General features: G+C 43.5%; 1 protein-coding gene across 1 annotated transcript; it reads right to left on the bottom strand.

Moving 5' to 3' along the window:
• Positions 1–1,795: 1,795 nt before the first annotated feature.
• sntb1 (syntrophin, basic 1) lies at positions 1,796–26,331 on the bottom strand. Its single transcript, XM_076152650.1, has 8 exons — positions 25,584–26,331; positions 17,719–17,962; positions 12,921–13,038; positions 12,675–12,764; positions 11,457–11,593; positions 10,977–11,173; positions 5,490–5,719; positions 1,796–3,348 (listed from the first exon to the last, which is right to left on the bottom strand). Exons 1-8 carry the CDS (start codon positions 26,128–26,130, stop codon positions 3,256–3,258), a joined length of 1,656 nt encoding a protein of 551 aa, XP_076008765.1. The 5' UTR covers positions 26,131–26,331; the 3' UTR covers positions 1,796–3,255.
• Between the last annotated feature and the right edge of the window lie 1,513 nt (positions 26,332–27,844).

The raw sequence follows: 27,844 nt of genomic DNA, 5'->3' as shown, positions 1-27,844 counted from the left end.
CAAATATGAGGAACTGACCGGAAAATGCCTCGGGCAATATCCGGTTATATCAGCCCAGGGAGAAATTTATTTATTTTTACTGTGTTTTTTTTTGCACAGCCACGAAAATGACTTCTTAGAAAATGGGATTAAATTTCTCCAGCGTGGTGAGTAAAGCGGCGCTGAGATTATGTTGGAAAATAAACATTCAAAACTCATCTGAGATACAGATGAGTTTCTGTTCGACTGTTGAACTTAAGTTGAGACACAATCATGTAGAGAACCTATCCTTCTATATCTATCTATCTATCTGCCGACTGGCAACACTAAGAAAATAAATAAAGTCGTATATTTGTTTGAAAAATGGCTGGACTTAAAAACACAAAAACACACACACACACACACACACACACACACACACACACACACACACGCACACACACACACACACACACACACACACACACACACACACACACACACACACACACACACACACACACACACACACACACCAAACCTGTGTGGGCCTGCCTACCACAGCAGGGGAATGCAACTCAACTAAAAGTAAAGGCCATTCATTCAGAGACCCCTTTTCACACACACACACACACACAAACAATACTTGGTGTAATGTGTTTGTGTGCGTTGAGAGTATCCACCGCACATGATCATGTATTTTATCCCACACACGCACACACAAATTGGTTTGGCCCTCGTCCAGGCTCTCAGACTGAGAGGCTGATGGTCTCAGCGTGGCCCTCTCTCTCCTCTCTCCTCTCTCTCTTCTCTCCTCTCTCCTCTCTCCTCCTCAGTGGGGCAGATGACAGTTAGGGCGCTTGTTTGTGTGGATGTATCCCAGTCAATAACAGTGTGTGTGCATTTGTGTGTTTCCAGGCCTCAGCGCTCGTGGAAGGAGACATATATACGTGTGTGTGTTTGTGTATGTGCAAGGCTTGTCAAAAATATAGGCTTTGTTTCAACTACTATGCTAAATGACATGCATGACTCAAGGGGTAGCAGCAGTTGTCAGGCGTGAGTGTGTGTGTGTGTCCAGCTTTTCCTGAGCGACATGAATAGGGGAGTGTGTGCATTCCTCTTCTTGATGTATGCACTGCGAGTAGAACTCATGAACAATGTCAAGAGTTATGACTGTGTTTGAGGTCTAAGGTACTTACCATCAATACCATGAATGTGTCAGGGCACGCATGTGTGTGTGTGTGTGAAAAAAGAAACCAGCATTCCAGCTCATTACCTCACAGCCAAGTAAACAATGTCAAGAGTTACGATTGTGTTAAGCGCGGCACACTAGCCTACGACTCAATTAAGTTGAAGCTCTTTGGCAAAACACACATGAATGCATTCTGCTGAGCCGCTCTATAAAACCAAGCTGAACAGTCACCATTACACACTGAATTAGTGCGCCATGTTTATTCTGTCCTCAAATAAAATACTGCATGGTACTGCTGCAGCGCTTGTGTGTTATTATTTAATCATCAGCAAGCAAATTACAGATGTTAATAAAATTCTTTAAATCACCGGATTGAAACTAGACTGGCTTGTGTCTTTGGAAAACAACTCAAAAATACTACAAGTGATTTTGAGAAAACATCATCATTTCTGGTGCGACTCCTACCCCGGGGACAGTTCAAGGAAGTTAAAACCTTATTTCTCAACATAATTTTTTGTGTTTCTGTCAAAGTCTTAATCCACCAATCAATCAATCAAACAAATGTATTCCATGACAGACTATCAATGGATACAATTAAGTCCATATTTGATGTGAACGATACGATAAATGTGTAAATACAATAAATAAAAATGATTTGTGTTTATTATAATCGTTTCTTTCTCTCTGGACCAGTATAGGCTTGTTCGGCCTTGGTGGAGGTTTGCCCTTGTAGTTTGTTTATCACACTGACAGGAAAGAATGTAAAGGCAATAAAAACAAACTCATCTCGTCATTGTTAAATACATGATTTATGTGCACCTTCTGAGTTAAAAACTAAAGTTATCATTCAGAGTGACAGTTCAGTAGCTGCCAAAGGCATCTGATTATTCTACATATCAAAGCAGCCTTTACTCACCCAGCGCGTCACACGTTCCACATGAGGTTATCAGTAAGAGCTGATTGTTACAAAGCCTCCAGGATCATTCAGTCCCCAACTAAAAGATTATGGCGTTTGGTAATACAGTGTGGCAGGGTTACAAACAGTAAATCATCCTTCACAGTGTTATTGTGTGACTAAACATTTGAAGTGTGTCCATGACAAAGACATAGAATGAAACAAAGAACAAAAACAAAAACGATCCTCTATCAGAATCGCCCGTTGCTCTACGCTCATCCGGTGAAACGAGGACATAGTAGTTATTAGTTTCACAATTTGCCAAACAGAAACACCGATTCCTTGACAAAGCAGAACTGAGGGAAATAACCAAAAACATCAAATGACCCCCAATGACCTTTTTCTTTCTAAAGATATTTTTTAAGTCTATTCAAGTGATTCAAAGTGGTTTGAGGACAATAGCTCAGCAGTTGAGTGCGCAGTTATCGCGCACATACGTATGCAACCTGAACCTGTGCCACTCTGTATTTTAGTTTTGCTTTCACATTGCAGGACACCGATTGTCCTAACAAGACATCCCAGGGACACTAACAAAGACAAACATGGAAAGTTTATCCACAGTGTGTCAAGGGTTTGGTGAAGAAAAATGACCAGGAGAAATTCAGAACGTCCTAACAGGGCTAATGGTGAATCAATTACATCATTGGTAAATGGAAGGCAGTTTGCCATGACAAATTGATTGAATTAAAACCGAATTTGTCTCAACCGTGCTGCATGTGTGGTACCCCTCTGATTGTAATTGGACGTGACAGTAATGCCCAAACTGATTGTTTCTGTGTCTTCCTCTATTTGATCCTCATTCTGTTTATGCATTGTCCCCGTAGTTCTGGTCCAGTTTTTTCCCCCGTGGTCCTTCAATCAGCACTTTGGTCCACGGAGCCCTTAAAGGGAACGTTTGTCCCCAAAAACCTTTTCTGTTCAGAGTAAAACAAATCTGGATTTAAGTGTCTCCACAAAAACAGTGAACATTAGTGTTTCTTCTTTTGACCTGGAGACCCACACAGGGTGTCCGACCTGTTTCCAGGGAGACGCTACATTCACTCAGCTTTGGAATTGGAGGTGGTGTGCTGCAGGTCACCTGCATAGATGTGGAGAAATAAGGTGGATTTCTTTCACTGTGAGGAGGTGAAATGTCTCTGTAACGGAACTGTCAGGCCACCAGACCCAGGCGGGAGATCTTAGCGGAGAGGAAGGAGTGGAGGATGAAGACAATCGGCTTTGGACATGAATGGAGGTCGAGTTGCTGGAGCAGAAATGGACAGAAAAGAAAAAGAGAATTAAAAAGCAGAACAACATAGAATACATAACATGACAAATATAAATATAATGCAAGCGAATGGACAGAAAGAAAGAACAAACCCAGAATCTGTCCAATACACAAAACTAACACTGCCATCAACAGTTTCCTCAGGAAGGCAGGATTAGACGGATACACATACACAAACACACGGCAGTTGGCGCTTTAAGCACCACACACACACACACACACACACACACACACCACATTACTGGGAACAAAGCCCCGTTCATCGGCTGAGTCACTGCAGGTGATCTAGTTCCACCGGCGGCGTGACTCACGTCCCTGAAGCCTTTAAGGAGATTCAGGCTGCAATTCCACGGTTTTAAACTTCAGTTAAGTCTGTCACTTTAAGACAGAAGTTTCGGGGATTGAATCTAAGCTTTGATGTTTATATTTGTCTCCAGCAAACATTGTGGAGGAATATAAGTAGGTCTACATATCATCACGAGTCCACAGAAACCCTGCACCGTGTGTTTTTCATCCTTTGGCCTGCTCATCAATCAATATTTGGCTTGGTCTACGTGCTACGACACACGGGGGGAGAGTGCAACTGTTAATTGCAGCGCCTGAGAGGAACTAACACACGCATATCTGCTGCCAAATAGTGACACTAAAGTCGATGCTGTGAAAAAAAAGGTTCCAGCTGATTTTCTGCTTTCATGGTGAGCTAATGAGCTAGCGGCCGCACACCGGAATACCTTGGGATTTTTTTTTGATGAAGCCCCCGTCTCCTCAGAAATGCCACAGAAACCGAAATATATAGCTCAATTAGCCCATAAAGGCTGCAGAAGTGCCAAGGTCTTTGCTTATTTGCCTGTGCAGTCTAACGCCAGCCATCTAAAAGCCAGACCGTCGCACAGACAGATCGATGGGTCGATATCAAACTTCTCCATTTTAAATCCCATCAGCCTATTTGACTTTTCACTGTCTGCTTCATTTCTCCTGCAACGGTGAATCATTCCATGTTACGGAGTCATGAAGCCGGAAGCATCAACGCTGTTTATCTGGGTTAAGGGACTTGTTTTAGTGCCATGAAAGCTACTTTGAAATAAGGCTCTTTCATCATCCTGATTTTCTCATTACTATTCGAATGTTAAATGAGAACCCAGTGAAAAACAGTCTTACAACTACAAACAACGAACATATTGGGCAGAAGTCAAAGTAAAAAGTTGGTCTCCATTACTATCAGGAAAGCCACATGAAACACAAGTCACTTCTATATGAGCTCAAACGGCACAAACAGATTAAAAACCTACAGTCAGTGACAGGTTATTAAAAAATACCTTTCTTCAACAATCTGTCACTGCTGGAACAACATATCGTTCACTTGTGAAGTTCATTTTCGGAATTTCAGGAGTGATGAAGTCCTGTAATTCACTCCTTTTGTTCTAACCAATCTCTCTCAACCTGTTTCATGGGAACCGTAGCAAAACGATTTGCTTTATTTACCAGAATGCCATCTGACATCAGTCCCCTCCCCCCCTCCCCAAGAGAACGGGCGAGAGCTTGTTCCATTTGCTGTGGCTTCTACCTGACCAGAATAAAGTTTTCTTTATTTTTTCCTCTCTCCTCCTAACTGCCATCCATCCATTCTCTATCTGCTGATCCTGTGCGAGACGACAAGCAGTTTATCTATGCATTTGAGATGATTGAAAGGAGAGGAAGAACAATTTGACTCCAGCTGTTATGGGAAATCACCTACTGTGGTTATTCATTTGGAGAAGACACTTTTTGTTAAATCTTTCTTAGGAGATAGAGGGTCGCGCTAGGAGACACATCGGCAGATTACGCGGCCAAAGATAACCTGCCACAAAATCCTGAAACTATTACAATAATCGTAATAATCTCGCAATTTGAATGCTGCTGTAACTGCTATAAACTTGCACCAATGGATGACATTTTGAAGGGAATTTTGCACTTTCAGCCGCATCTTGCTTCCACAGACTTATGAACATAGATGATAAGAAATAGAGTTAGTTCCCTGTCGCAGCTGAATGAACGAGTGATGTCTCATGTTACTTTTCGTTCCGGCAGGTCAAAAATGTGTGCAAAAAAAAAAAGAAGAGAAAAAAGGGAGTACTCACAATCTCTCCCTCCTTCCCTCCAAAGTCGAGGAGGAGCATTCGGACTCCATCATCCGAGGACATCTTGAGTTTCTCGTAGGGGTAGGAGAGCAGCACTTTTGGCCTGGAGGGTGTGTGAGCTTCTCTCTCCTCCCCGTTCTCCCCGTCACCCAGATTGGCCTCAGCCAGGACAGAGAAGCCTTGTTCATAGTGAATCACCAGCCGGCACTCCTGTCCTCTGTAAAGACAACCTGAAGGGTGGACAGAACCAGAACAACTCATATTAGTGCACGATCCATCTTTATTTAACCAACCAGTGTGTTTGATAGCTCACTGCTCATAAACATGACGTCTGTCCCCGTGTGGAGGTCAGACGTATGATTTACAGCCTCTGTCTAAGCTGAGCATTAACAAATATCGTGCTTAGAGTGAGACATACCTGTTAGACTGGAAATCAGAGTCACCTCAGGTAAGCAGCAGGACTCCTTCTATTTCACATTCTGCCCTTCCTAAATGTAACTCATCCCTGTCCTTGGAAAACCTTCATTACTATTACTTTGAAGGAGGATTTGCACTTCCCATTGTCAAATGCTTTTGGTGCCAAACAGTGGCTTGTTTTTGGCTGCACAAAGGATTATTACAGATCAGTGATTCTCAAACGATTTGAACCATTCGCCATCTCTGAGCAAAACAAACACATCTAAATACAACCGAACCATCAAGCCAGCAACAGAAAACATCTCAGGGGTGCCCGGCCGTTTTTATTCACCCCCCTTACTTTTGTCTCAACTTCGAGACAGTTTATGGAACCTGTTTATATTATCTATATATCTGCCACAATAACAGATTTGTCATAGATTTGCTTTCATTCTCGGCAGAAATGCCTGGCATAGTACCAGGAGGGTGGAGAACCACAAAGAGAGAGAGAGACAGTTTTCATAGCTGCTCATATGTGGTACACACCAGACAATGCTGGAGCTTAGTTTGCTAAACATAATATGCACATTTCTTTGCAGTAACAAAACCTGAAACAACAGTCAACATGTTGCTTTCTTCAACTCTCAGTGAACCATTACACAGGTTAAATGTTTTGACCTACATGGCGAGCAAGTGACAGAATGAGAAAGATGTTATTCTTTCCTTTTACAAATTTTATTCCGCAATTTTGTCAGTTGCGTCCTACAATTTCTGTCACTGTGACAAATAAAATCCTCCACATACATCACCTACCCATCAACAGGAGGCCCAGCTGGGTAGTTAATCACTGTATTCTGTGTCTATTTCACTGACCGCCTATTGTGTTCAAGTGGAGAGTGTCTCTGCTGAAAGCTGAGCCTAATTCATCTGTTCCACAACATTTCCCTTTGCTTTTGTTCCCGTGCTTCCCTCGCTTCACCGCGTGCGTTGGACTGAAGTGTATAATCTTTATCTGGTCTCCTAATTTACACATCGCTCTCCTCTGCTTTAGCAACAAATGCATCTCCTCTCCGCACCGTGTGATCTGGCCGAGTTTTGTCATCTTCCTTCCGTCTCTTTCACCAGTCATGTGGTCTGCATGCTGAAAACTTCATTTACAACAAAAGCCCTCTAGACTCTTTCTGATCTAAGCTAGAAGGGAGTTGTTATTTCATATTGTTTACTCAGCGGGCGTGTGCATCATGCGTGTGCATAAATGACAGAGCTTGGGGTGTGTGTGTGCATGAGTGTGCATGAGAGGATACGTGCAGACATGTACGTACATCAACACTACTGAGGATGAGGAGTGTGTTCTCGCCTGCATAGATGTTACAGTGTACTTCCAATCTATTTTATCCAACTATCAACAGGGCTAATTATGACTCCCTAACAATGTTGTCAGTCAAACCTCACTAATCGAGCAACACACACGTAAATCTCTTCCTCGGGCAGATTTTTTAGCAACAGGCGATTATGACATCAACGTGTGCACAGGGAGGGCTTGAGGTCAAACCGAATTAGCTAAATAACTCTTGGGAGTTGATTTGACGCAGGCCGGGCAGAGTAACTGCACAGGAATGTAAGCAGCTCATAGAACAGCATAATAAATACACTCCACTTCTCTGTGACTGTCTGGATTGTCCACATTCATCGTGATTTTCTGCAACTTGGTGATTATCTTCATCACAACAACACCATTTAATCACCATAATTAAAGTCACATTATGTTGACATCCAATCAGCAGCAACAAAATATTTATATTTTAATAACACATGCAGATACATTGTATAAATGCTGTATATAAAGCTTTATCTTAAATATGCCAAATGGGACTTGCCAGTGCTGAAAGGTGAAATTAAGTGGGTTTGAATGGAATGTCATTGCTGTGTGTGTGTGTGTGTGACTGTTGTTTTGACTTTTTATGTATTGTTTGCGCCTGGAGCCGATCGATCAGTGTCACTCCTTTATCAATCATTAATACCCTGAAACAGCAGGTGTGTATTGATGGAAACTTCAAGGAAGTAATAATAAGGACACGCCATAACACTCACCTAAACATCGCCAGAACCCTGAAAACTCATTTGTGGTGAAAAATGAGTCTCATGCGGTGTGACGTTACTCGTAACGGGACAAAATGTCTCGCCCAAACAGTCGTAAACACGGCAGAGAGCGAGAATGTCTCTGCTCTGTTCGGGACTGATAATTAAACGTGAAACTCTACTCTTCTACCGAGAGCCTTGATCTTTGGGGCAAGCAGGGTTTCCCACCATATTAAACACACACACACACACACACACACACACACATACAAACAAGGGGTTTTCTAAAGCTTTCACCAAAGCCCCTTTTTTAGTGTGACAGCAAGTAGGAAAGATGAAGGGAGGGACAAAGACACGGTGAAACAGGAGGGCGACCCATAGAACACACTCTTCCTGGCTGCTATGTTTTCTAGCGACCCTAAGTGGTATTTATGGGGGGCAGAGGGAAATGTCCAGACACGAGGACAACAGGTTTAAGTCAAGCACAATGATGTATAGGGAAGGAAAAATGTAATGTCCACATTTGGGGACGCAGGGTCTCAGGAGGTGCTGACCTTGGAAATCAGCAGAGAACATATAGAATTGTATGTCTGTGCTGAGGAGAAACATGCTATGTGACATGAGGTGTCACAACAGGTTAAGGGGGTAGTTTTCCACAACTGGCGAGGCAAAAGTTCTCTGTAAAATACTGTGACAGTGGAGCCATTTAACCGCTAAACTCCTTCCCACTGCGACCGACAATTTAAATAGTCTCACCGCTGTCACCTTTTGACAACTACATTAACAAAAGTTGTCGTGGAGGCAGAGGAAGGAACAAATGAATGTAAAGCCGCCCTTTAGATAACAGACTTGGCTGAGCTCGTAATGCTTCATTAAACACACGACCTGTCTGTTAGATTACTGACTGTTGTTACATTGACTGATATGGGAGTGGAAGCAGACAAGAGAGATGAAAGAGAAAGACGCGACATGCAGTATTTATGAGCCAGGGCCGAAACCCTTGATGTTGCAAAGACGCTGTATAGCATCTTAGCATGCTAATTGCTGAAAAATGTCAATATGACCTCTGTAAACTTTTATGAGGCTCCGTGGAGCGGCAGAGGGGGGTGCAGACCCTCTTTCCACCGCTCAAATCGGGGGATCTGCGTCTGACAAAATTTGTAACCCGACAACACGACACTGAAATAAAAAATGTGCAATATTGAAATGTTTTTATGAGGCCTTTTATAATTGTGTGGCAGCAATAACAACACATCCCCGCTCCTAAAATGAAGGTTTATGCCGGTTTCCCTGTCATTATGATTTATCACATTGAGATTACCAAAACAAAGACACACACACACCCCTCCTCTTCTCTCAATAATAGGCCTCCAATCAAAACGAATGGGCCTCATTACAACATTACACTTCTGAAAAATATCCTTGTTTATCCAATGTAGTGTTACCATCTAGATGTTGTGTTTGTTTGTATATTTCTTTCAATCTTTTAATTTGTGTATTGACGACATGGCACACAAAGCGCTAACACATGCGCATTAACTACTGGCCCTGATTTGATAGCCATAATTTGTCTTGTAACTTTTAATGAGAAGTAAATTGATCAGCAGCAACTTGCAATATAAAGAAAATCACCAATATCACACGGACGCGAGTGCTAGAGAAGTGATATGATGTTAAATGTCTCTTAGGTAGATTTGCCCTGTAAATGATGGCGCAATGATCTTATCTTTATATTCATCTTTATCGTGGACCTTGACAGTGAATAAACGCCCGTAATGATTTATCACAATGTAACGCAGATAAATACCTGACAAGGTCGTTAGTAAAATGACTGAATACACTTATTGAACCCTTTTCAGCGAGTATGAATTACTTTCTTACATAGAAATGACTTTGATTCAAAGTTATGACATCCATGTTAATACATTTTCATTTCAATCATTCTACACTGTATGCGTCAACGGCCTGTATCCTGAACGAGTATCACACTTTTACCTTCTCTCTGCAGCGTGCCGTGTTCCAATCATTTGGTCACAGCACTGAGTGGAAGCCTTTTTATCTGGCGACTGCAAAAACGGGCGTGAAGAGCGCCTGGCCATGCTAATAACAGCCCCGCATTAACGCCTGCAGAGAGGAGCGACTGCAGGCTGGGGAAGGAGAATTTTAACAAGATGGCAAACGGGGAGGTCAGAGAGAAACAATTTGTAATTTCCTCTCTTCTCCCAGCGATCACTAGCAGTAATAGTGAAGTATTAATAGATTTTTTTTTAAATATTTATATATATATATATGTATATATATGCCACATCGATGGTTTCATAACATGATGCGCAAGGTAATTTGGCACAACTTTATTTAAAGATGAGATAGGGAGACATGGGAGTTCACAGGACATTTTGTGCTTGAAGAGAGACTGAGGGAGAGAGAGAGAGGGGGCACACTGCTGGAATTCCCTAGAGAGCCCATACCAATTGCCAAACACACACACACACACACACACACACACACACACACACACACACACACACACACACACACACACACACACACAAACACACACACACACAGTGAATAGCATTCCATTCTATAAATAGCAAGTGCTTTTGTCGATGTCCTTCATGTGGGTGCCAAATTATATCACAAACCTTCTCTCACCAACAAAAGCAGGCATGTAGGTAGATGTATGTGTGTGAGTGTGTGTGTGTGTGTGGTATAATTCTTGCTTTGCACAGGCTTTATTAAGACCTCAGGCAGTACTTTTTCTCTGCTCCCTACAGCCTCTTAAATGGCCGTGGTTATGTTTTGCGGCGTGCCACACGCCCGAGGAACATTACAAATTAAACATGTTTATCTGCTCGACTCCATACGCACGTGCACACGTCAGCTCTATGTTGATGCCAGCACCTGTCTATACATCAGGTGTGTGTCAGCATAATTGATATAACCTTACCCGAGTAACAGTATTGTGTGTGTGTGTGTGTGTGTGTGTGTTCGTGGCGTGTCAGCACTCACTTGTTGTAACTTCTTTTATCATCTCAGTGGAGGCGTGGCACCCGTTGACGATGTGTCTGGTCCACAGTGACAGATCCTTCGTGGTCTCGGCCCTGAAGAGGTGAGCCTCGATGCCCAGCCGCGTGCCAGTGCGAGTGGCAAAATACAGCTCTGTGCCGGAGTGGCGTGACCCCCGCTCAGGACCCGAATGGACCAGTCTGGAAACACACAAACTGTGGATCAGCACTGTGTTTTCATGATTACTCATACTACAGGGATTTCAATAATGCATACATGGGGAAGGAGGGAATTTTCAGAGACTGATCTAACTAATATGGCCGCCCAACTCACATCTAATCATCATCATCATCTAATCGACTTCGGTATGAAGGTAATAGCTACTTTACACAGTTGTGCAATTTAGTGTTTGCGTCAAAATCCGATGGCATCATCAATATTGAGTGGTCTGGTGTGTTTGTGTGTGTGCGGTGCTCAATGTACCGTGTTGCTAAAAGGGGGTATGTGTGTGCAGGACTCTGCCAGGCCTCGTTTCCTCTTGGCAGACTGTCGTACAGTAGCAGGTCTTTCTCCGTCACCACCACCAACATCGGCTTCCAGCTTTGCTTCTCACTCTCTGTCTACAGGGAACACACACAGAGCAGAAGAACAAGGCTTTAACATTTGGACACTCCTGCTCACTCACCTGCAACATTTGTCTTTTTAAAACATGAAACCCATACAATTGAGAATTAAATTAATGATTTCCGAGCAAAACTTCTTCACTACAAGTGTAATGGTGACAAAACATCAAGGCCTGAATGTGTGTGTGGAAAAGACTGTGGAATGAATGATGGGGGAGCGCTCATCTTCACTTTCATCTTCACTTTCATCTTCATTTTCAAGTCAACTGTCGACTTGAGAGAAGAAGCATAAGCACACAGACGTCTGCACATATGCAATGTTCGCACGCCAGCCTCACAAAAATGTGCAGATATTGCGTTCGCAGAGGAACAATGCAGTTTAACCATTGTCTCTACCTCGCTTAGATCCCCCGCTCGCCCCTAACTCAGCTTTGCCACAGAACACACACCGTTAATCTCTCACATTGGAGCGCACACAGACACTCACACACAGGTCGGCGTTTCATTTTACAATGCTCCATCACTGTTCTCATTATGAGGGCTTATCTGTGCCACAGCCATGGAATCCTAAGCTGCTCTTTGAAGTTCTGCCCCAGCCAATCAGAATTCAGGACCGAGGAGGTTAAGGGTCGGGTCTTTAACATAATGAGAATATGTTGCTAAGGAACGGCATTGTACTGCATGCATTTGAAGGTTCAAATATCGGCAAATATGTGATGAAATTAGGCAGGCGGGTGTGTGTGTGTGTGTGTGTGTGCAAACATAACTGTGTAGGTGTGTGAGGGAGGCAGAGGATATTTTGAGATATTCTAAAGACATGGGCCTTTCTACATAGACATGGCCAGATTTCCCTCCCTCCTCCTGTCTCTCACACACACACACACACACACACACACACACACACACATACACATACACACACACACACACACACACACACACACACACACAACAGATCAGGCACCCTATTAAAATGTGAAAAATCTCCAAGCGTGGGTGTATGGATGAGTGTTGTAAGGAAATTCATACCCAATCTCAAGCCTGCACACACACTCACTCACACACAGACAATCCCTACCTTCCCTGCCAACCATCCCAGGTGTCGAATCTCTTTGCTGCCAGCGATCCCGGTCCTGGCTGTGCTCTGGATGACCTCTGCCAGGGCCCTCTGTGGCGACATGACAGGTTTTCAGATGGGTTATGATGGAAAAAATAAATAAATTCAAAACAGCTCTGAGGAACTAAATCACGGGCAGAGTCTCATCGAGTCTCAACAAGCAACTGAAAACTCCCCCAGCCCCCCCCTCCCCGGTCTCACACAGACCTGCACAAGAGTGAATGTGACAGAGCGCATAGCAGAGAACCACGTCAGGGTGGATGGTTGGTCCGGGCACCGCAGCACCACAGTGTGCCTGGCATCCGGGGAGTGCAGCTCCAGTTGTCTGGAGAAGGAGATAAAGAAAAGTTTAAATGACTTTAACCTCTCTGTTATCAAGGGGGTGGGGGGTAAACTATCACAGCTCGGGACCCAAGACGAAGACGGCCCTTTTCTGAATACTAAGAACATATTGTCGGCCTTATCAGACTGGCACGCGACTCCTCCCTGCCTGTGGTTGAAGTCAAACTGCCGTTATCTTTGCACGTTTCAGCTTATACAGATGCTTCCTCGTCTCATCCGGCTGAAAAAGGAGCTTTGGTCACAGCGGCGAAAATAAAATGTATTGAAATGCGACTGTATTCAAGTTCATTCACAACAATAAACAATGAACGAGCATTGTCTCTCTGCTGCCTCTCCCCGAATTTCCATAAGCAATCTCCTTATCGTGGAGTGTGTATATTTCTGGCCTCGACAGCCGGATGCATCAGACGGATGCTTTTCAATCTCGCTGCACGGCTCTCGGATTGTTTGTGCTTAGTAAATATGAATTTTAAAAAAGGTGTGTATCGCAGGCTTTACATAACGCAGCGCACTGCCGCTTCATATTACAACAACCATACAGTTTGTTTGCGCCTTAACAAGTAAAACCTGAAAAGGATAAACTACCTGCTTCCCTTTCAGATGCAGAGGAGGCGCCAACAAGACTTTAGGTACAGCATGAGGACAACAGTGACAGGTATACGCCACGCAATGACGCAATCACAACCTTTAGGAGTTTCAGAAGGTGAAGTGTGTAGCGGCGTGACGCTGGAAAAAGCTAAAAAAAAAGCTTTGAAGACGAGGTTACTCCTTAATGGTACGAATGGAGGAAATCTAGGTCTGTTATAGGAGTTGATCCAAGTTCACATTGAGGGTACAACGTGCGAAGACGAAGGAGGTGGGACTCTGTGTTCATATGCAAGAACACAAAAACAGTGACTAATTGGTTTTAAGAGGCAAGAAGTGTCTCCTTGCCTGTGTTCCTCAGAGCTATAAAATGATTAAACTTTGAGTGCAATAAAGACATGAAAGTAAAAAGTTTTGTGTGCCATTAATGTGTTATTGTGTAGCGTTGTGACTGCTGTGACTTAGATTGATGATCGAAGCGTATCAGATAAGCGACTCCATCGGAAATCCAGGAAATTGTAAAAATGTTCTTTTGTTTAGCCCGAGCAGTATATTGCTTGACGTAGACCAACCTTAAAGATAGCCAGACGCATCAAAGTGAAGAGTTCAGGCTGTGATGTTTATGAGGACGCCATATTTGGAGCTGCTGGCAGAATGCAGAAAGGTCACCAACTCTAACAGAGCTCCACTGTCTACCAATCCAGGGTGGCAAATATGCATTTTATTTGATTCAAACACCTTGGGGACCTGGAAACTTACACACACCCCCCACGCCTGATGAATGAATGTGATGAATCTGCTCTTCTACTGAGCCCTTGGTGATGGGAAACACCCTTCAGAATCAGCTCCAGGTGTTACTCAGAGTTAAAAATAGAACAGCTGCCTGTAAACGGGGAGCTGATTAAGGGAGAGCCCGGAGGAGCGGAGGGTGGGGGGGGGAAAAGGGAGAGCCAGATGTGTAGTTGGCAGAGAGAGAGAGAGAGAGACAGAGAGACAGAGAGAGAGAGAGAGAAAGGGAGGCGGGGGTGTTCTTTAAGGATTGTGTTTGTTATAACGACCGACATGACTCTTCTGAGTTTTACTAGACCTTGTGGGAGTGTAACCTACCATTTTAGGGAGTGATCTCACACACACACACACGCACACACACGTTCCCACGTGCAACCCTTAACATATTAATTCAGCTATTTCACCAGCCTAATGCATTATTCCATACGGGATCTATCGCTTCTTCTATCTGGCACCTCCCTCTCACAGACGATTTGGTCACACACACACACACACACACACGCGTCCATGCAGCAATCTCACACAGAGGTTATTGAAGTGTCTTGCTTTTGAAGAGATTCATTTCACTCGTGCCAAGAGCAAACGTCCTTCCCTTTATCCTCCTCCAGTGTTTATATACTCTTACCTCCTCCATCTCTCCGCGCTTCAACTTTACATGCAACTTCATAACTGCGTAAACTGCAAACTTTAAGGTGAAGAGGCAAAACTCTGCATCGAATATCCCCCACAGAATATTGAGGTTTGTAAAATCTCTTCCTCTCTTCTCAGCTCATCACAGCGCCTCTCATTTACTCATATCCTCCTCTTCGGTCCTCTCAGGCTTAGACATAGTTTAAACAACAGCTGCTAAAATGGAGAGAACATTCCTCAGGGGGATGTGACACAGCTCAGAGTCTAATGAAAAGCAAAGAAGGAAAGACAGCCAGATTTCCACCGGTATTTAAAACGAGACTTCTTTAATCAACGTAGCCCTGAGCACAAACTAAGTGATTGTAGTCTCGCCTTGCAAGCTCGGTTAACGCCAAATGCAGCTTAAACAGTGATCCGTAATCAACAACCAACTTGGGTGTAAAGTGAGTCAAAGACTGAAAGGATTCGGAAAGAAATACATAAAAATGTGCTGGTGACTCCATGAAATCACAAAGCCACCATCTTATCAGATAATAAATCCAAAACTAACCTTGGCACATTTCACTAGATGAGATGTTGACCTCTTCTCATGGTTTCATTGAGTCAGACCAATAAAATCCATCTTATGGTGAACAAAGTCAATGTTCAACCCAATTGTACAATAAACTCTAAAGAGTTAAAGAGCTCGGATTCGTGGAGTGCAGCGTCAACTTTCCTCTCCAAAGGTAATTCTCTGGGCATCTTAAGAAGGAAAGAATAATTGTTTTCATTAATTTTTCAAGGTTCTACCACTTTAATGTGTTTTTTTCTCTTTTCTTTTCAAAAAACGTCTCACATCCCAAGTTGTATGTTGTGCCTGCCCACACTACTGATTTCAAATGAATTTCTACAAACTAATTTCCTGGCAAACAAACAATCTTGTGGTCCTTTTAAAGCAGGTAAAGTACGTCAGTTTTCCCGGGTCAACCCCAAACAAATATAGATATAGACAATTTTCTTATTCTCAGAACTTGAGGGGTAATATGATTTGTTTCGATGTTGGTGCAACAGAAAAGCTCAAGGTTGATCATCTCAGGAGGCCTGAATGTGAAAGCAAAGACATAAGAAAGACAGTAAAGACGGTGAAACCTGTGTAAGAGAGTCTTAACTCCTGTGCACGCTTGATGTTTCGAACAACATAATGGCTGAAAGTGAATCCAAAAATCGCAAAGGTTCATCCTCAGGGCAGCATAAAAACGCTCAATACATTTCATGGAAAGTCAAGTGGAAATACCAGCGTGTAGTGAAAAGGTCAGGGGGGTCAAAAACAGGCTTCATTCAGTGGGGAGCTGGGAAATCTACAGCCAGTTTACTGGAATGTGACCTTTCGTTTTTGACAGCAGCAATTTGGAATCCTGTGATTGATTAGCAATAGCGAAGGACTCCGTCAGAAAAGACCTTTTTGATACAAGACAGGGGAGGAAGAAGACTATGGTAGCTGTCATCGCAGGGCCATTAGGACCCACCCACCTGATGACAGGACTTCAATGTGTAAAGACGCCAAAACTGTCAGGTCTGTGAATCTTCTTGGTTTCGGTACAAGAAAATGTTATTATCAGTAAAGCTGGCGTTGACATATGTGGCATGCACTCTTCTCATTTTTAGATCCCTAAAAGAACATTTTGGTGCTTCTTCGTGCGATAACCCCCTTAGACCTTTTCGCTAAAGGGACCAAATATATCAGTCTCAAAATGTTGCAGACACGAACCCAATTTCTGGCCAGAATTTGATCCGATGATCTTCAGATAGAGATACAACCAAATCAAATTCAGCAGATTACAACTCTTCGTTGATTTTGCCTCCATCATCCGCCACTTTAAAGCACCGTGATGTTGAGCTGTGTGTGTGAACCTGACAGACTTCGCAGTTAGAGCACGGGCAGACGAGGACACACAGATTAGGAGTGGAAGGATAGAAAGATGGAGATAGTGAGAGCGTCGCGACTGAATTGTGTAGAGACGAGGTGCATCAAAATAACTAAATCAAGTCTGTTTCTGCGTCTGATGTATGCATCTATGGAAGTAAACAAACCGGGATTGTATTGAAATGGGAGAGCGAACAAAGATTGAAGGAAAACATTGTGGTAGGAGACGCGCACGGAAACAATGGGAAATGAAGACACAATGTACAGACAGAACAAGAGGAAATTGATTCCTGCTCCCAATTCCGTGTTAACCAGATTGCTGTCATATTACCAACCAATTAACTTGATGACATTTCCTAACAGACCGCCCCCTGCTGACAGAAGATTATCCAAACACCACTTCAAACGCCTGCCTTCAAGCCCACTGAAGAGGGTCTGAAAGTCTCCTACAGAGCCGGCGTAGACTTCACTGTCACACTGTCCAATTGTTGCGACTAAAGACGACCCTTTGGCTAATTATGGTAAACATCCTTTAACTCTTAAAAGATGATTTTGGGCGCTTTGATCTGTGGCGTACTCCACTGCCAAAAGTCTGTGAAAAACAAAAAGGCAATCAGCCCCGAGTGGAGCAGAGGAACAGAATATGTGTGTGTGTGTGTGTGTGTGTGTGTGTGTGTGTGTGTGTGTGTGTGTGTGTGTGTGTGTGTGTGTGTGTGTGTGTGTGTGTGTGTGTGTGTGTGAGAGAGACAGCCTTACCTGTTGTCGGGGTCTGGTGTGGTCATGGCTCGGGTGACGTAGCACATCTTGAGTGGTATGCACCTCCTATCGCCCTGCAGAGAGATGGAGGCTGGAGTCAGAGGGCTCGGAGGGTCCAGGCAGGAGGTGGAGGTGAAGGGGGGGCTGCCGAGGCGAGGGGACTCGGGCGGGGGGGTCTCCCAGCCGATCTCCGACACTGGGGAGCCCTTTTTCACATAAGGGGTGGCCTCGCGCATGTATTTGACTGGAGACAGGACAGAGAGAGAGACAGATTTGCAGTTTAAAGAAACACGTGCAGACATCTGAATGTTCCGGAAACACTTTTAGGAAAATACAATAAAAGCATCCAAACGTTTTGTGTATAAAAATCCTCCATACGGCAACTTTGCAAGTGGTATAGCTACAATGTGTTACAATTCTCCTGTAACAAATCAACAATACTGAGCTTTCTTCCTCTGGGAATTGAGACTGAAGGCCAACACCAACACCTCCACTGGGCTTTACTTGCAATAGGCCTTATTTTAACACCATTTAACTCAAACACTGGCTCAAAACAATGTTAGTTGACTTTGTCGTCTTCCATATTTTGCTGCAAACAGTTCGGCGGCATCTTGTCTCAAAATAGTTATTTGACAGGATACTTAGCTTTTAAGACGCCAAAAACACACACAGTTGAAAATGAAACACTGGTGAGGCGTTCACTTGCAAGTATTAGACAGAAATGTTGTTCTTTGGTTATATTTCAGCTGAATCTGTTATATAATTTTATCCTGAGGTTCATCGGGGTGATTTTCTTTACAGCGAGCCTAATATAAGGGCTGTAGAAGTGTAGAGTTGTGTTATAACTCATTTTATAGTGGTACATGGAAGCGCGTCAGGCTGAAAATGATGGAGTGTACGTGTGCTGCATAGACAGTAGGAAGCTCCACTGATCATATGATTATTGGCTGTCTTCAGCTGACACAGGCGGCTTAGAGTGATAACAGCAAATGTCAAAATGCTGACAGACACAGACAAAGCTGACTCTGCAGCTTCCTTCAAGTATCTTAAGATGTAAGTATTCCTGTTTTAAACTGCACTCATAAATCCTTAGTCTCTACCGCTGGAGAAAAGAATTCCACTTTTGTTATAGCGCCACCATCAGGTTGATTAATGGTTCTTTTTTTTGCACAAGAGGTGAAATTTGGTTACACTAGACGAGTTCAGTGATGAGATTTTGCACTTTCTGTAGGCAATTTTAGCAGAATTTGGCAGACAATTGAGTCAAAAGAGTAAGGAATATCAAAAAGCTAAAATATATCTTTTATCTGACTTGGACCAGACTTTCTACATCTATATTTTGGAGACAATTTAGCAAAAGCAGGAGATAGATGGAGGATAGGATGGAGCGGATGATGAATTGACCAAGGAATCGAGTCTGGCAAAGCTGCGGTGTTACAAATCAAACCCAGAATCCCTGCATATCAGTTATGAAGTTTTTATACGGTTTTGGGAGGAAAAAAGCAAATGGAAGACAGAATTAATGTTCCTGTGAACAAAAGGTGGAGCGATGGAGAGGCAGAGATAAAGTGTGTCCTCTGTAAAGCTCTCCATCCCCTGAAATTCCAGAATCCTTGATATGTCCAGGATGTTTAATTGGCACATCCCACTGTACGGACCGCGTATAATTGGTGTAGTGCTGCTGGCATTTGTAATCCAGCGTGTGAACTATTCTTAGGAGAGTCACGATGGACCAGTGACAGACTGTATAACAAGCCCAACCGCCAACCGGTGGAGAGATGACAGGCAGAGACATACAGACGCACAGAGGAGGACATAGGTGTGTGTGCGTGTGAGTGTGTGAGTGAGTGTGTCCTGAAAGGCCCTGCAGAGAATACTTGATCAACACTGGATTAATCAAATGCACTCACATCTACTGCAGTCAGGTTAAAGGGTTAAAAAATCATTGGTGAAAGTCTGGAGTTAGAAGAGAAGAGTGATGCATTTGAGGACACAAGGAAAAATTCTAAGCAGTGAGGTTTTCATGATTTATTTAACTAATTCCCCCCCCCACACACAAACACACTCTTATATTCCTCATTTTCTGCATTCTAAAGCATGATGAAATCCCAAAGGAACGCAGTTGTACATATCAAATCTCACACGCTGGAGCCTTGTGTGATCGTGTGTAACATTGGGACAATCATTATCCTTAATTTTTGTCGTGCTATTCAGTGGGCATTGTTCACATTAAAGCTATGGGTGTATTTGAACAGACGCAGCCACAATCAAAGGCAGAAACAGACCTTGGTTAGTGAATTATCCTGCATTCCTGGTGTATGAAAAGGAACAGAACAAGCACAGGTTCATTAAAATGAAATCCAAATGAAACTGCTTCCGTCATCTTTACAATCCCCTGAATTCCAACCACTTTTAAAGTCTTATATTGAGTCTGACCTTTGTTTCAGTAACAATTTCGCCAAGAAACACTGCAAACTCAGTGACCAGCACCACTGTGGCCAGAAATAGAAGCGTACCATTTCTAGCAGAGGGGAAAATAAATGGGGCGGGGTCCATATGATCATTATGCTGGATGTGTGTAAATGTGCGGCGTTCCCTAGGGGCCCGTTTCCATTCCATTACACCACCAATGCAGCTAATTCTGTGCAATTACCTGAATAGTATGATTGGAGAGGATAGTGTTGTGCATCGTTGTACTTCAGCCTCAATTTGAGACCCGGGTGGAAGCTGGCTGGCTGTTCCATAAATCAAACTAAAACATCCGGATAAGGGGGTCGTCTCTGGCTCGTTCTCAGGAGAGAGCACCAGAGCGCACATACAAACACAAACAAAACCTTCCCGACTGCTTAACCGCTCTCTGTTAATGAGCAGGCCTCATACACAAACACACTCTCTCTTTTTCACAATGTGTGCTTCTTTCCCCTTCTCCCCGCTCTCTGTTCATATTTCTCCCTTTCACTGCCCCATTCAGGGACAGTAGCTTGCTGTTACACTTGTCATTACACAGATGTCAGCGTGACAATACCTCGCCCAAGACCAGCTGCTCGGCTCCCCGTTCCACTTCCGCAGATGACTTCAAAAGCCATTCGCTGATTTTCAAACACCATTTAACCCAATTCAAAACCCATTGGCTTCTACATTCGACAAACAGGGCAGTTAATTTCTGGGTGTAGTTTGTTGTGATAACGGTGGCGCCTGCAGTTCACGACAGAGACAATGGATTACGACTGGATCTTCCGCACACATTCCAGATAAATTTACACAGGCAAATATGCACGAGTTCAAACATTTGCTCGGTGGCATTCCCCCGCACGTCTGCTAACACAGCACCCCACACACACAACTTTCTGTAACATCATAACAACATCGAGAGTCTAACTCTTTTTCACTTAATGGTCCACAACATTATTTCATGAGGGCTGACGTCATTGGACCTCTTACCATCTGTTCAAAATGGGAATCTTTATTTGCTGAGAAATTGTATCAAAAGGGAACAAAAAGACCCTCTCGTTGCGTGGTTTAACTTCGGTACTAGTTGGAAAGAGAACAGAGCAGACCCGCGAGGCCGAGAGAAAAATAGGCCCCTTTATAGAGCTCTGATTGCAGAATGAAGGCTTTTATTCCTGTAGGCACTTAGCAGGTAGTTGGATACGACTGCAGCACAAAAAGCCTTTACAAATCCACCCTCAAGACATCTTATTATCAGATGTGAACCAATAAGTATGAGCGTTTAACTCTGAACTATGACCGGTAACGAGTGCGCATGGGTGGAATTACATTTCACACCGTTACGAATCCGTGACCACTCGATGGTCAGGTCCCACCAAACTGATACAACGTGCTCACATCTCTGCCGGAGAGTGAAACGCAATGTAATCTGATGAAGATCTTCGCTAAAGTGTTAGCTCTCACTCAGTTACATCATTCCGGCGTGGTGCTGTTGTTATGAGAGAATACTGGAGGACCTGCAAGTCATCTTTGATCTGGTGGATAAAAGTTTTGAGTCAGAATTTCATGTCTTTTATACGTTACACCTTAATGTCCTCCCTGCATCAATGTGGGAAAATGGAAATTGAGAATGATTACAGAACTTAATCCAGCAGATAAACAAACAAACACACCAGCCTGTGAACTTTACTTTACAGGAACAACAACTGTACTTCAGAGCTTACTGAGAGGAATCAAACATGTGGAGGAAAATAGACGGAGGGTGTGTCCTCAAGAGCAAATAAAATGTTTACACAACACCAGGCAGGACTGGTTAAAGGTGACTTCTCCATTACACTTTAAACATTGACTTAAACATTGACTCATCACGTTCTATTGCTTCCACAGCATTTCCTCAAAGTTTGCCCAGTAAGAAAGAAGAAGAACAATGCATCATTATCAAGCTTACTGTCGTTAAAGCCGAGAACTGTGTGGTACATGTTACATTTCTTCTGTGAACAACAACTTACTGTAGAAGACGCCATAATTGCTCAAAACCACAACCAGAGAACAAAAGCAGAGTTTAAACACAATGAAGCCATGTGATGATCTGTCACATCCCCAGTTATGAGTCATTATTAGCTGAACTAAAATCATTATCCGCATGAAGCACAAAGCTACTTCAAACCCAATGCAACAGAATACTAGAGGGCTTTGGTTTGGAGACAAAGCCAACTCATCACTTCCGTCAAATATTCAGCCTCTGCTTTTGTTTCGGCTGTGTAAGAATGAATGATTCAATGCGTTATCGTCCGCACCACTACATCAACTTCAAAGTTCTTGTAATCATCACCATCATCCGCTCTGAGTCAGACACAGCAAACAGGAGCGGCCCAGATGAGATGATTGCTTTTCTAATCACATAAACAGTCATTCTATTTCACTGTCACGCACACATGTCTGTGTACACACTTGCAGCATTAAAGTCTAGACCACAATGCTGATGGATACCTCGGTCACACACACACACACAGCACATACACATGCAGACATGCAAGAGGAAATGTGCATAGACACTAATGGAGACGCAGAGACAGAGACAGAGAAAGAGACAGAGACAGAGACGCGTTCTCATGTACATCACACTGCTGCCGACAGCTCATCCACACATTAACACACAGACCCGTACAGGTGTGAGGTGATGACAGATAAGGCTTATTTGGGGGCTTGTCGAAAGCTTACAGGACGCTGACTCACTTCCTGTCTGTCTATTAAACTATAACATCTGGCCTCTATATGGTATTCTGACTTGATCCACTTCTTCATTTTCTCTTTTACCACCTTTGTTACATTTTCAGCAAGTATGATCAAGCCTGCAGACTCCCCCCCCCCACCCCCCACACACACACACACACACAGTGATTTGGAGGAAGACTGACATCATTTCCTTCCTGAAAACATGAGAGCATAATGTCAATCAAACCTGCGGCTGACTTCACTGTATCTATGTTCCCAGGTTAGGATGAGGTGTCAGACACACACAGGGGTAAGCAGAAAGCAGAATAATTGCATGTTACTCTTATAACAAGAGGTTACGCAAGCACAAGGTTCCTTATTAAGTCTTTTTCCTTGGAGGCTTTGCTTTTTTTTTTAACTAACTGAAACCGAAACGTGCAAATCATGTTGATTACTATATAGCATTGCTACACGTTACTTTCTATTATCAACAGCATTTATTACTTTAGGAAAACCTTTGTTCCTTGTTCACTTCATGCATGATTGCCCATGTATATTTAAATTTAAACACACTTGTGCAATCGTGCATCAGCAGCAAGCAAACCTGTCAGGACAAAAGTGTTGTTTCCATATTTTAAACTAAAAGTAAATTATAAAAACATCTCGTGTGCAGTGAATATTAGTATTATTATGATTTCAGGCTGATCTAATGTATCGGGCTGTGCAATGTCCAGCCATGCCGAGCTGAAATCTCCATCTCAAAGATTACAATAACAGATAAGATTACAACTTTAAGCTTTAAAATGAAATGTGAGCTGCTGAGGCATTTTCCCAGGTGGAGGTCGTCATCTTAAATTTCACCTTGACGACCTTTCAAGTCAAAGTTATGCTGCCATACCTCAAGCTGTATAGCTGCTGGGGACCAAAGTAACAACTTTATGTTAAAGGATATACAAGAAAACCTTCAACATTCTCAATGTTTTCTTTTTTTTCTCCCCCCTCCTATAAGCACTTAAGTAAAGGCATTATTTATGAACGACGGGGGTTCTGCGATGGCGCTGGCTGTGGAGGAGATTTGTGACACAGTTGCTGAGCCTTGATTATTCCCCACGGGGAGGAAATGCACTTTTGGGTCGGCAGAATGCCTGCTGAGCTGCGGAACAGAGCCAGCAGAGACTCGGTGTCTTGTTCTGGGACACTTAAACAAAGCTGACAGGGGGCTTGAACCTGCTTTCACTGGTGTTTCAAACTGTGAGTCAAACTGTTGCCCTCTTAACATGAGAGTTTTTGCCTGTTTCAGCTGAATTGCGTCCTTTCCAGAGACACTGATTACACACGTACGTGCATGTACGCTCACTCGATTTCATTTCATAAGTCACAATCCCAGGAGATCAATGGAACCCATTATGTTATACATGTACTTGCCAATAAAGTATATTTTTCTCCTGCTTCTAGTGTGTTTCACTGCGTTGCCACATCATCATTTACAGTGAACTTTAGTTGCTCCTAAAGTTACGCTTGCGCAGTCATCTTCATCAGCTGTTTTTTATAGCCTCCCTCTGAGCCTTTCACTTCCACATTTGAGATTCACTTCACCTCAGTTGCGTTTCTTCACCTTCCTCTCTGCCTCGTTCCCTCCCCGTCTTCAGAGAGTTCAGTAAGTTTTCAGATGGGACCTGCATTTCCCTCTGCAGTAACCCCTGTGTCCCCCTGGGAAAGATATTCATTGGGAGAGAGTATGTGTGTGTGAGAGAGAGAGAGAGTGAGAGAGAGAGAGACTTTATTCTTACTCATACTAGGAATGAAACTGTGAGTGCGTGCGTAGATAAGTGGGGAGGTGAGATTATGTTCAGTTTCTCACTGCAATCTACAAGACACAACTACATGCAAGTTGCGGGTGTAAGTTGTGTGCACTTGTGCTACATTTCAGAGAATGTTGGATGGCCTACTGAGTGCAGTGGAAGGAGGAGAGACGACGACATGGAGGGATACCAGTGTGAAGCAGATGGATATGAAGAAAGAAAACACGAGCATGATCTTGCACGTTTCTTCCATGGCACCTCTGGTTACATAAGTGTTTCCTTCGAAATTCGAGCCACTGTTTTGTGCAACAGTCAGTCAGTCATTCACCTGCATATCTCCTACCTGTGGGCTAAACCAGCAGTGTGTCTCAACATCAAAATCCCATATCCTGTACGCCTAACACACACAATCCCTTCCTCTGGCAACTTGTAAATAAGCAGATACCAAAAAAAGTTTCATTTTACCTGAAACAAACATTATGACCGCTTAAGTGTGGCTTAAACGAATAAGCCACACATTTCATCTAATGGGACACAATCCGCTCTAATGGGAAATAAAATAAACCCTACAGTACTTTTGTGACCTCAGTGCACAAACTGTTAATTTAATCATAGTGCTTCAGCTTCCAGCACTCTAGGTGAATGCAATCAACTAACAGGTAGGACAGAAAGCCTGCAGCACTCTGTATGCTGGATGGTGGATAAGAAGGAGATACAGTGAGCAGAAAGCAGCTTAAACGGGGACTGGAATGCACCTGATCCAGGATTGGATTGAAGAGGAGAGGACACTACCCTGACCTGACCTACGATGAAGACCCCACCCCACCCCACCCTCCACCTCCTGTCCCCCTGCCGCTCACAGGTCCACTAGTGAGTGAAAGAGTTCTCCCACCTGCCTACCTTCCAAAGTCACCTCTCTCCCGGCCCGTTTCAGCGCTTGCACCGCCTCGTCATGGGTCGCGTCCCGTAGATTGACACCGTTCACGGACAGGATGGCGTCCCCGACGTACAGAGCCTGGGTTTGGTCCGCGGCGAGCCCCTTGAATATCTTACTGATGAGGATGGGCATTTTATTCTCCTTGCCTCCTTTGATGCTGATCCCGAGTCCCCCTACATCCTGCTTGGTCACCTTGACGCACCGCTTTCTGTTGGCGATCGCCTCCGGGACTCTCTCCGGTAGCTCCGCGAACACGGCGCGCACACTTTGGGGGCCGTTGTTTGAGTTTGTGTTATTATTGTCAAGGTAAGATCCATTGGTAACGCCGTTGGAGTTGACAGTGTCGATCACGTCGTCGTTAACGCGACTCTCCTCGCAGCTTAACGTGAGCGCCTCCTCGTTCAAGTCGGCCAAAACTTTGTGCCACCGCTCTCGCACCAGAACCTCCAAAAATCCACTTTTTTGCACTCCGGTGGGACCCGCAACTGCCGTCGCTACAACCACCGCCATCTTTGGAGCATTACTTTAAGAAATTGCATGTAATTTTCTTCTCCCCCCCCCCCACCTCGGACTCTCACAATGTGGCTTCCATTCCGCGTCCCCTCGCACTCAGGCTGGACTTTGCCCCGGTGAAGTTGAGTGCGGGACTCGCCATGCGTCCCGTCCGCCCAGCCGCAGCTGTTTAGGCACAGGCTGCGGCTCCGTCAGATCCTATCAGCTGGGTGGAGTTTGCTCCCCCCGCCGTCAGGCAATCCCACCACCAAATCATACACACACCAAATGTTTTACGTTTGTTCATCCAGAAGATTCAACATATCGGGATTAATAAAGTCAAGTATATTTCATGCGTAATCCAACTTGCATGAACGTGATCATTTTAGATTTTTAACAAATGGATATTTTAAAAAGAAAAGAAGATGAAGTCTGAATTGTGCGTTTTATTTTTGAAATACATCCATTCATTCAAGAGTTTAGACGACTGGCCACTGATATATGTCGCGTAAGTAGTTTTGTTTTAAATGTGGTCGAAGAGAAAAAAATGTGTAAAATGACACTTAAGTTTTTACACTTGCAGCTCCACTTGACCGCGTTCACGCTGGAGGAGTGATCGGTGACGCGCGCACAGGAATGCGCCTGTGCCGGTTTTCACGCTCGAGAGAGAGATAGATAGAGAGAGAGACAGAGACAGAGAGAGAGAGAGACTCTGACTCTATGTGAAGCCCCCCCTCTGAGACTTTGCCCTCCATTATTATCATTATTCCAAAGGACATCCTCAATCAGTGCTCCAGGCCCATCATACTGTATTTCAAACAAGAAAGCCCTTAAAGTCTGAATATTCCCCTGTTATTTACCATAACACCCAAAGCATATGAATTTCTATTTACATTTGAGTTATAATCGGATTCATTAACCTTGAAAACCCATCCAGAGTATAAATCTACACCTACATTACATAAATAAGTCGGACATCCACTTTTATCAGATGGAATACTGGGCCCATATATTTCTCTATCATACCTTTAAGAAGTAAAACTTTGTGTGCAGATGATTTTCGGTCACATGGGGCGGCAGCTTCAAGTCTAGCGTCCCTTGTTCACCTTCAGATCCATTCCTGGTGTAACTACGCCATCTACTGGTGACCTTTAAACTGTGTGGCCGTTGTCGCTCCCATTTTAAGTCCAACATAGGCAGCAGCAGTGACCCATCTTGTCTCATGTTGCGCAATTTTAGAAATGCCTGTCTAGCGATAGAAAATCTAGAACTACAATTCCTAACACTAGATTTATTTTATATATTTTTATTATCTTATATATATATATTTTTTCTTAATTTGGCTGAATTATTGATGTTACAATTGGAATATACTGTACGTGCTTGGTCCCAGAATGTTAATATAAAGCACTGCTCTATAAATAGCACACAAACTAGTTAAATTAGTTAATTAGCATCACTTCAATCATTTCCGGTTGTGTCCCTCAGCCATTGTGAAATAGAGGGAGGGGTGAGGGATTTCCATTGCAAAAGCAGGCGCCATCTATAAATAATAAATAATAATAAATAAGGACATTCTTATGTAATATTTTCTCTCTACTGCATCTGTCATAACTATACCCAGTAGTATAATCATGAGCGTACATGTGTGCTGTTTGGTCTAGAAACCTACCAAATAACTACTACACACTGGATCATTACTACTGAGCTGTAGTAATATGTAAATGAGCTG

This window comes from Genypterus blacodes, unplaced genomic scaffold (assembly GCF_046128005.1).
Source record: "Genypterus blacodes isolate CSIRO-AG114 ecotype Tasmania unplaced genomic scaffold, CSIRO-AGI_Gbla_v1 ptg000057l_1, whole genome shotgun sequence".
NCBI classification, from domain to species: domain Eukaryota; kingdom Metazoa; phylum Chordata; class Actinopteri; order Ophidiiformes; family Ophidiidae; genus Genypterus; species Genypterus blacodes.
This window is presented reverse-complemented; position numbering and strand designations above follow the sequence as displayed.

What these genes read in the sequence shown, in the direction of transcription:
- sntb1 (XM_076152650.1), bottom strand. Translation starts at nt 26,130, where the DNA reads ATGGCGGTGGTTGTAGCGACGGCAGTTGCGGGTCCCACCGGAGTGCAA. An exon ending in TCACATTCACTCTTGTGCAG is followed by an intron (nt 12,765 to 12,920) that starts GTCTGTGTGAGA and finishes ATGTCGCCACAG; the next exon opens with AGGGCCCTGGCAGAGGTCAT. An exon ending in TGGGATGGTTGGCAGGGAAG is followed by an intron (nt 11,594 to 12,674) that starts GTAGGGATTGTC and finishes TGTTCCCTGTAG; the next exon opens with ACAGAGAGTGAGAAGCAAAG.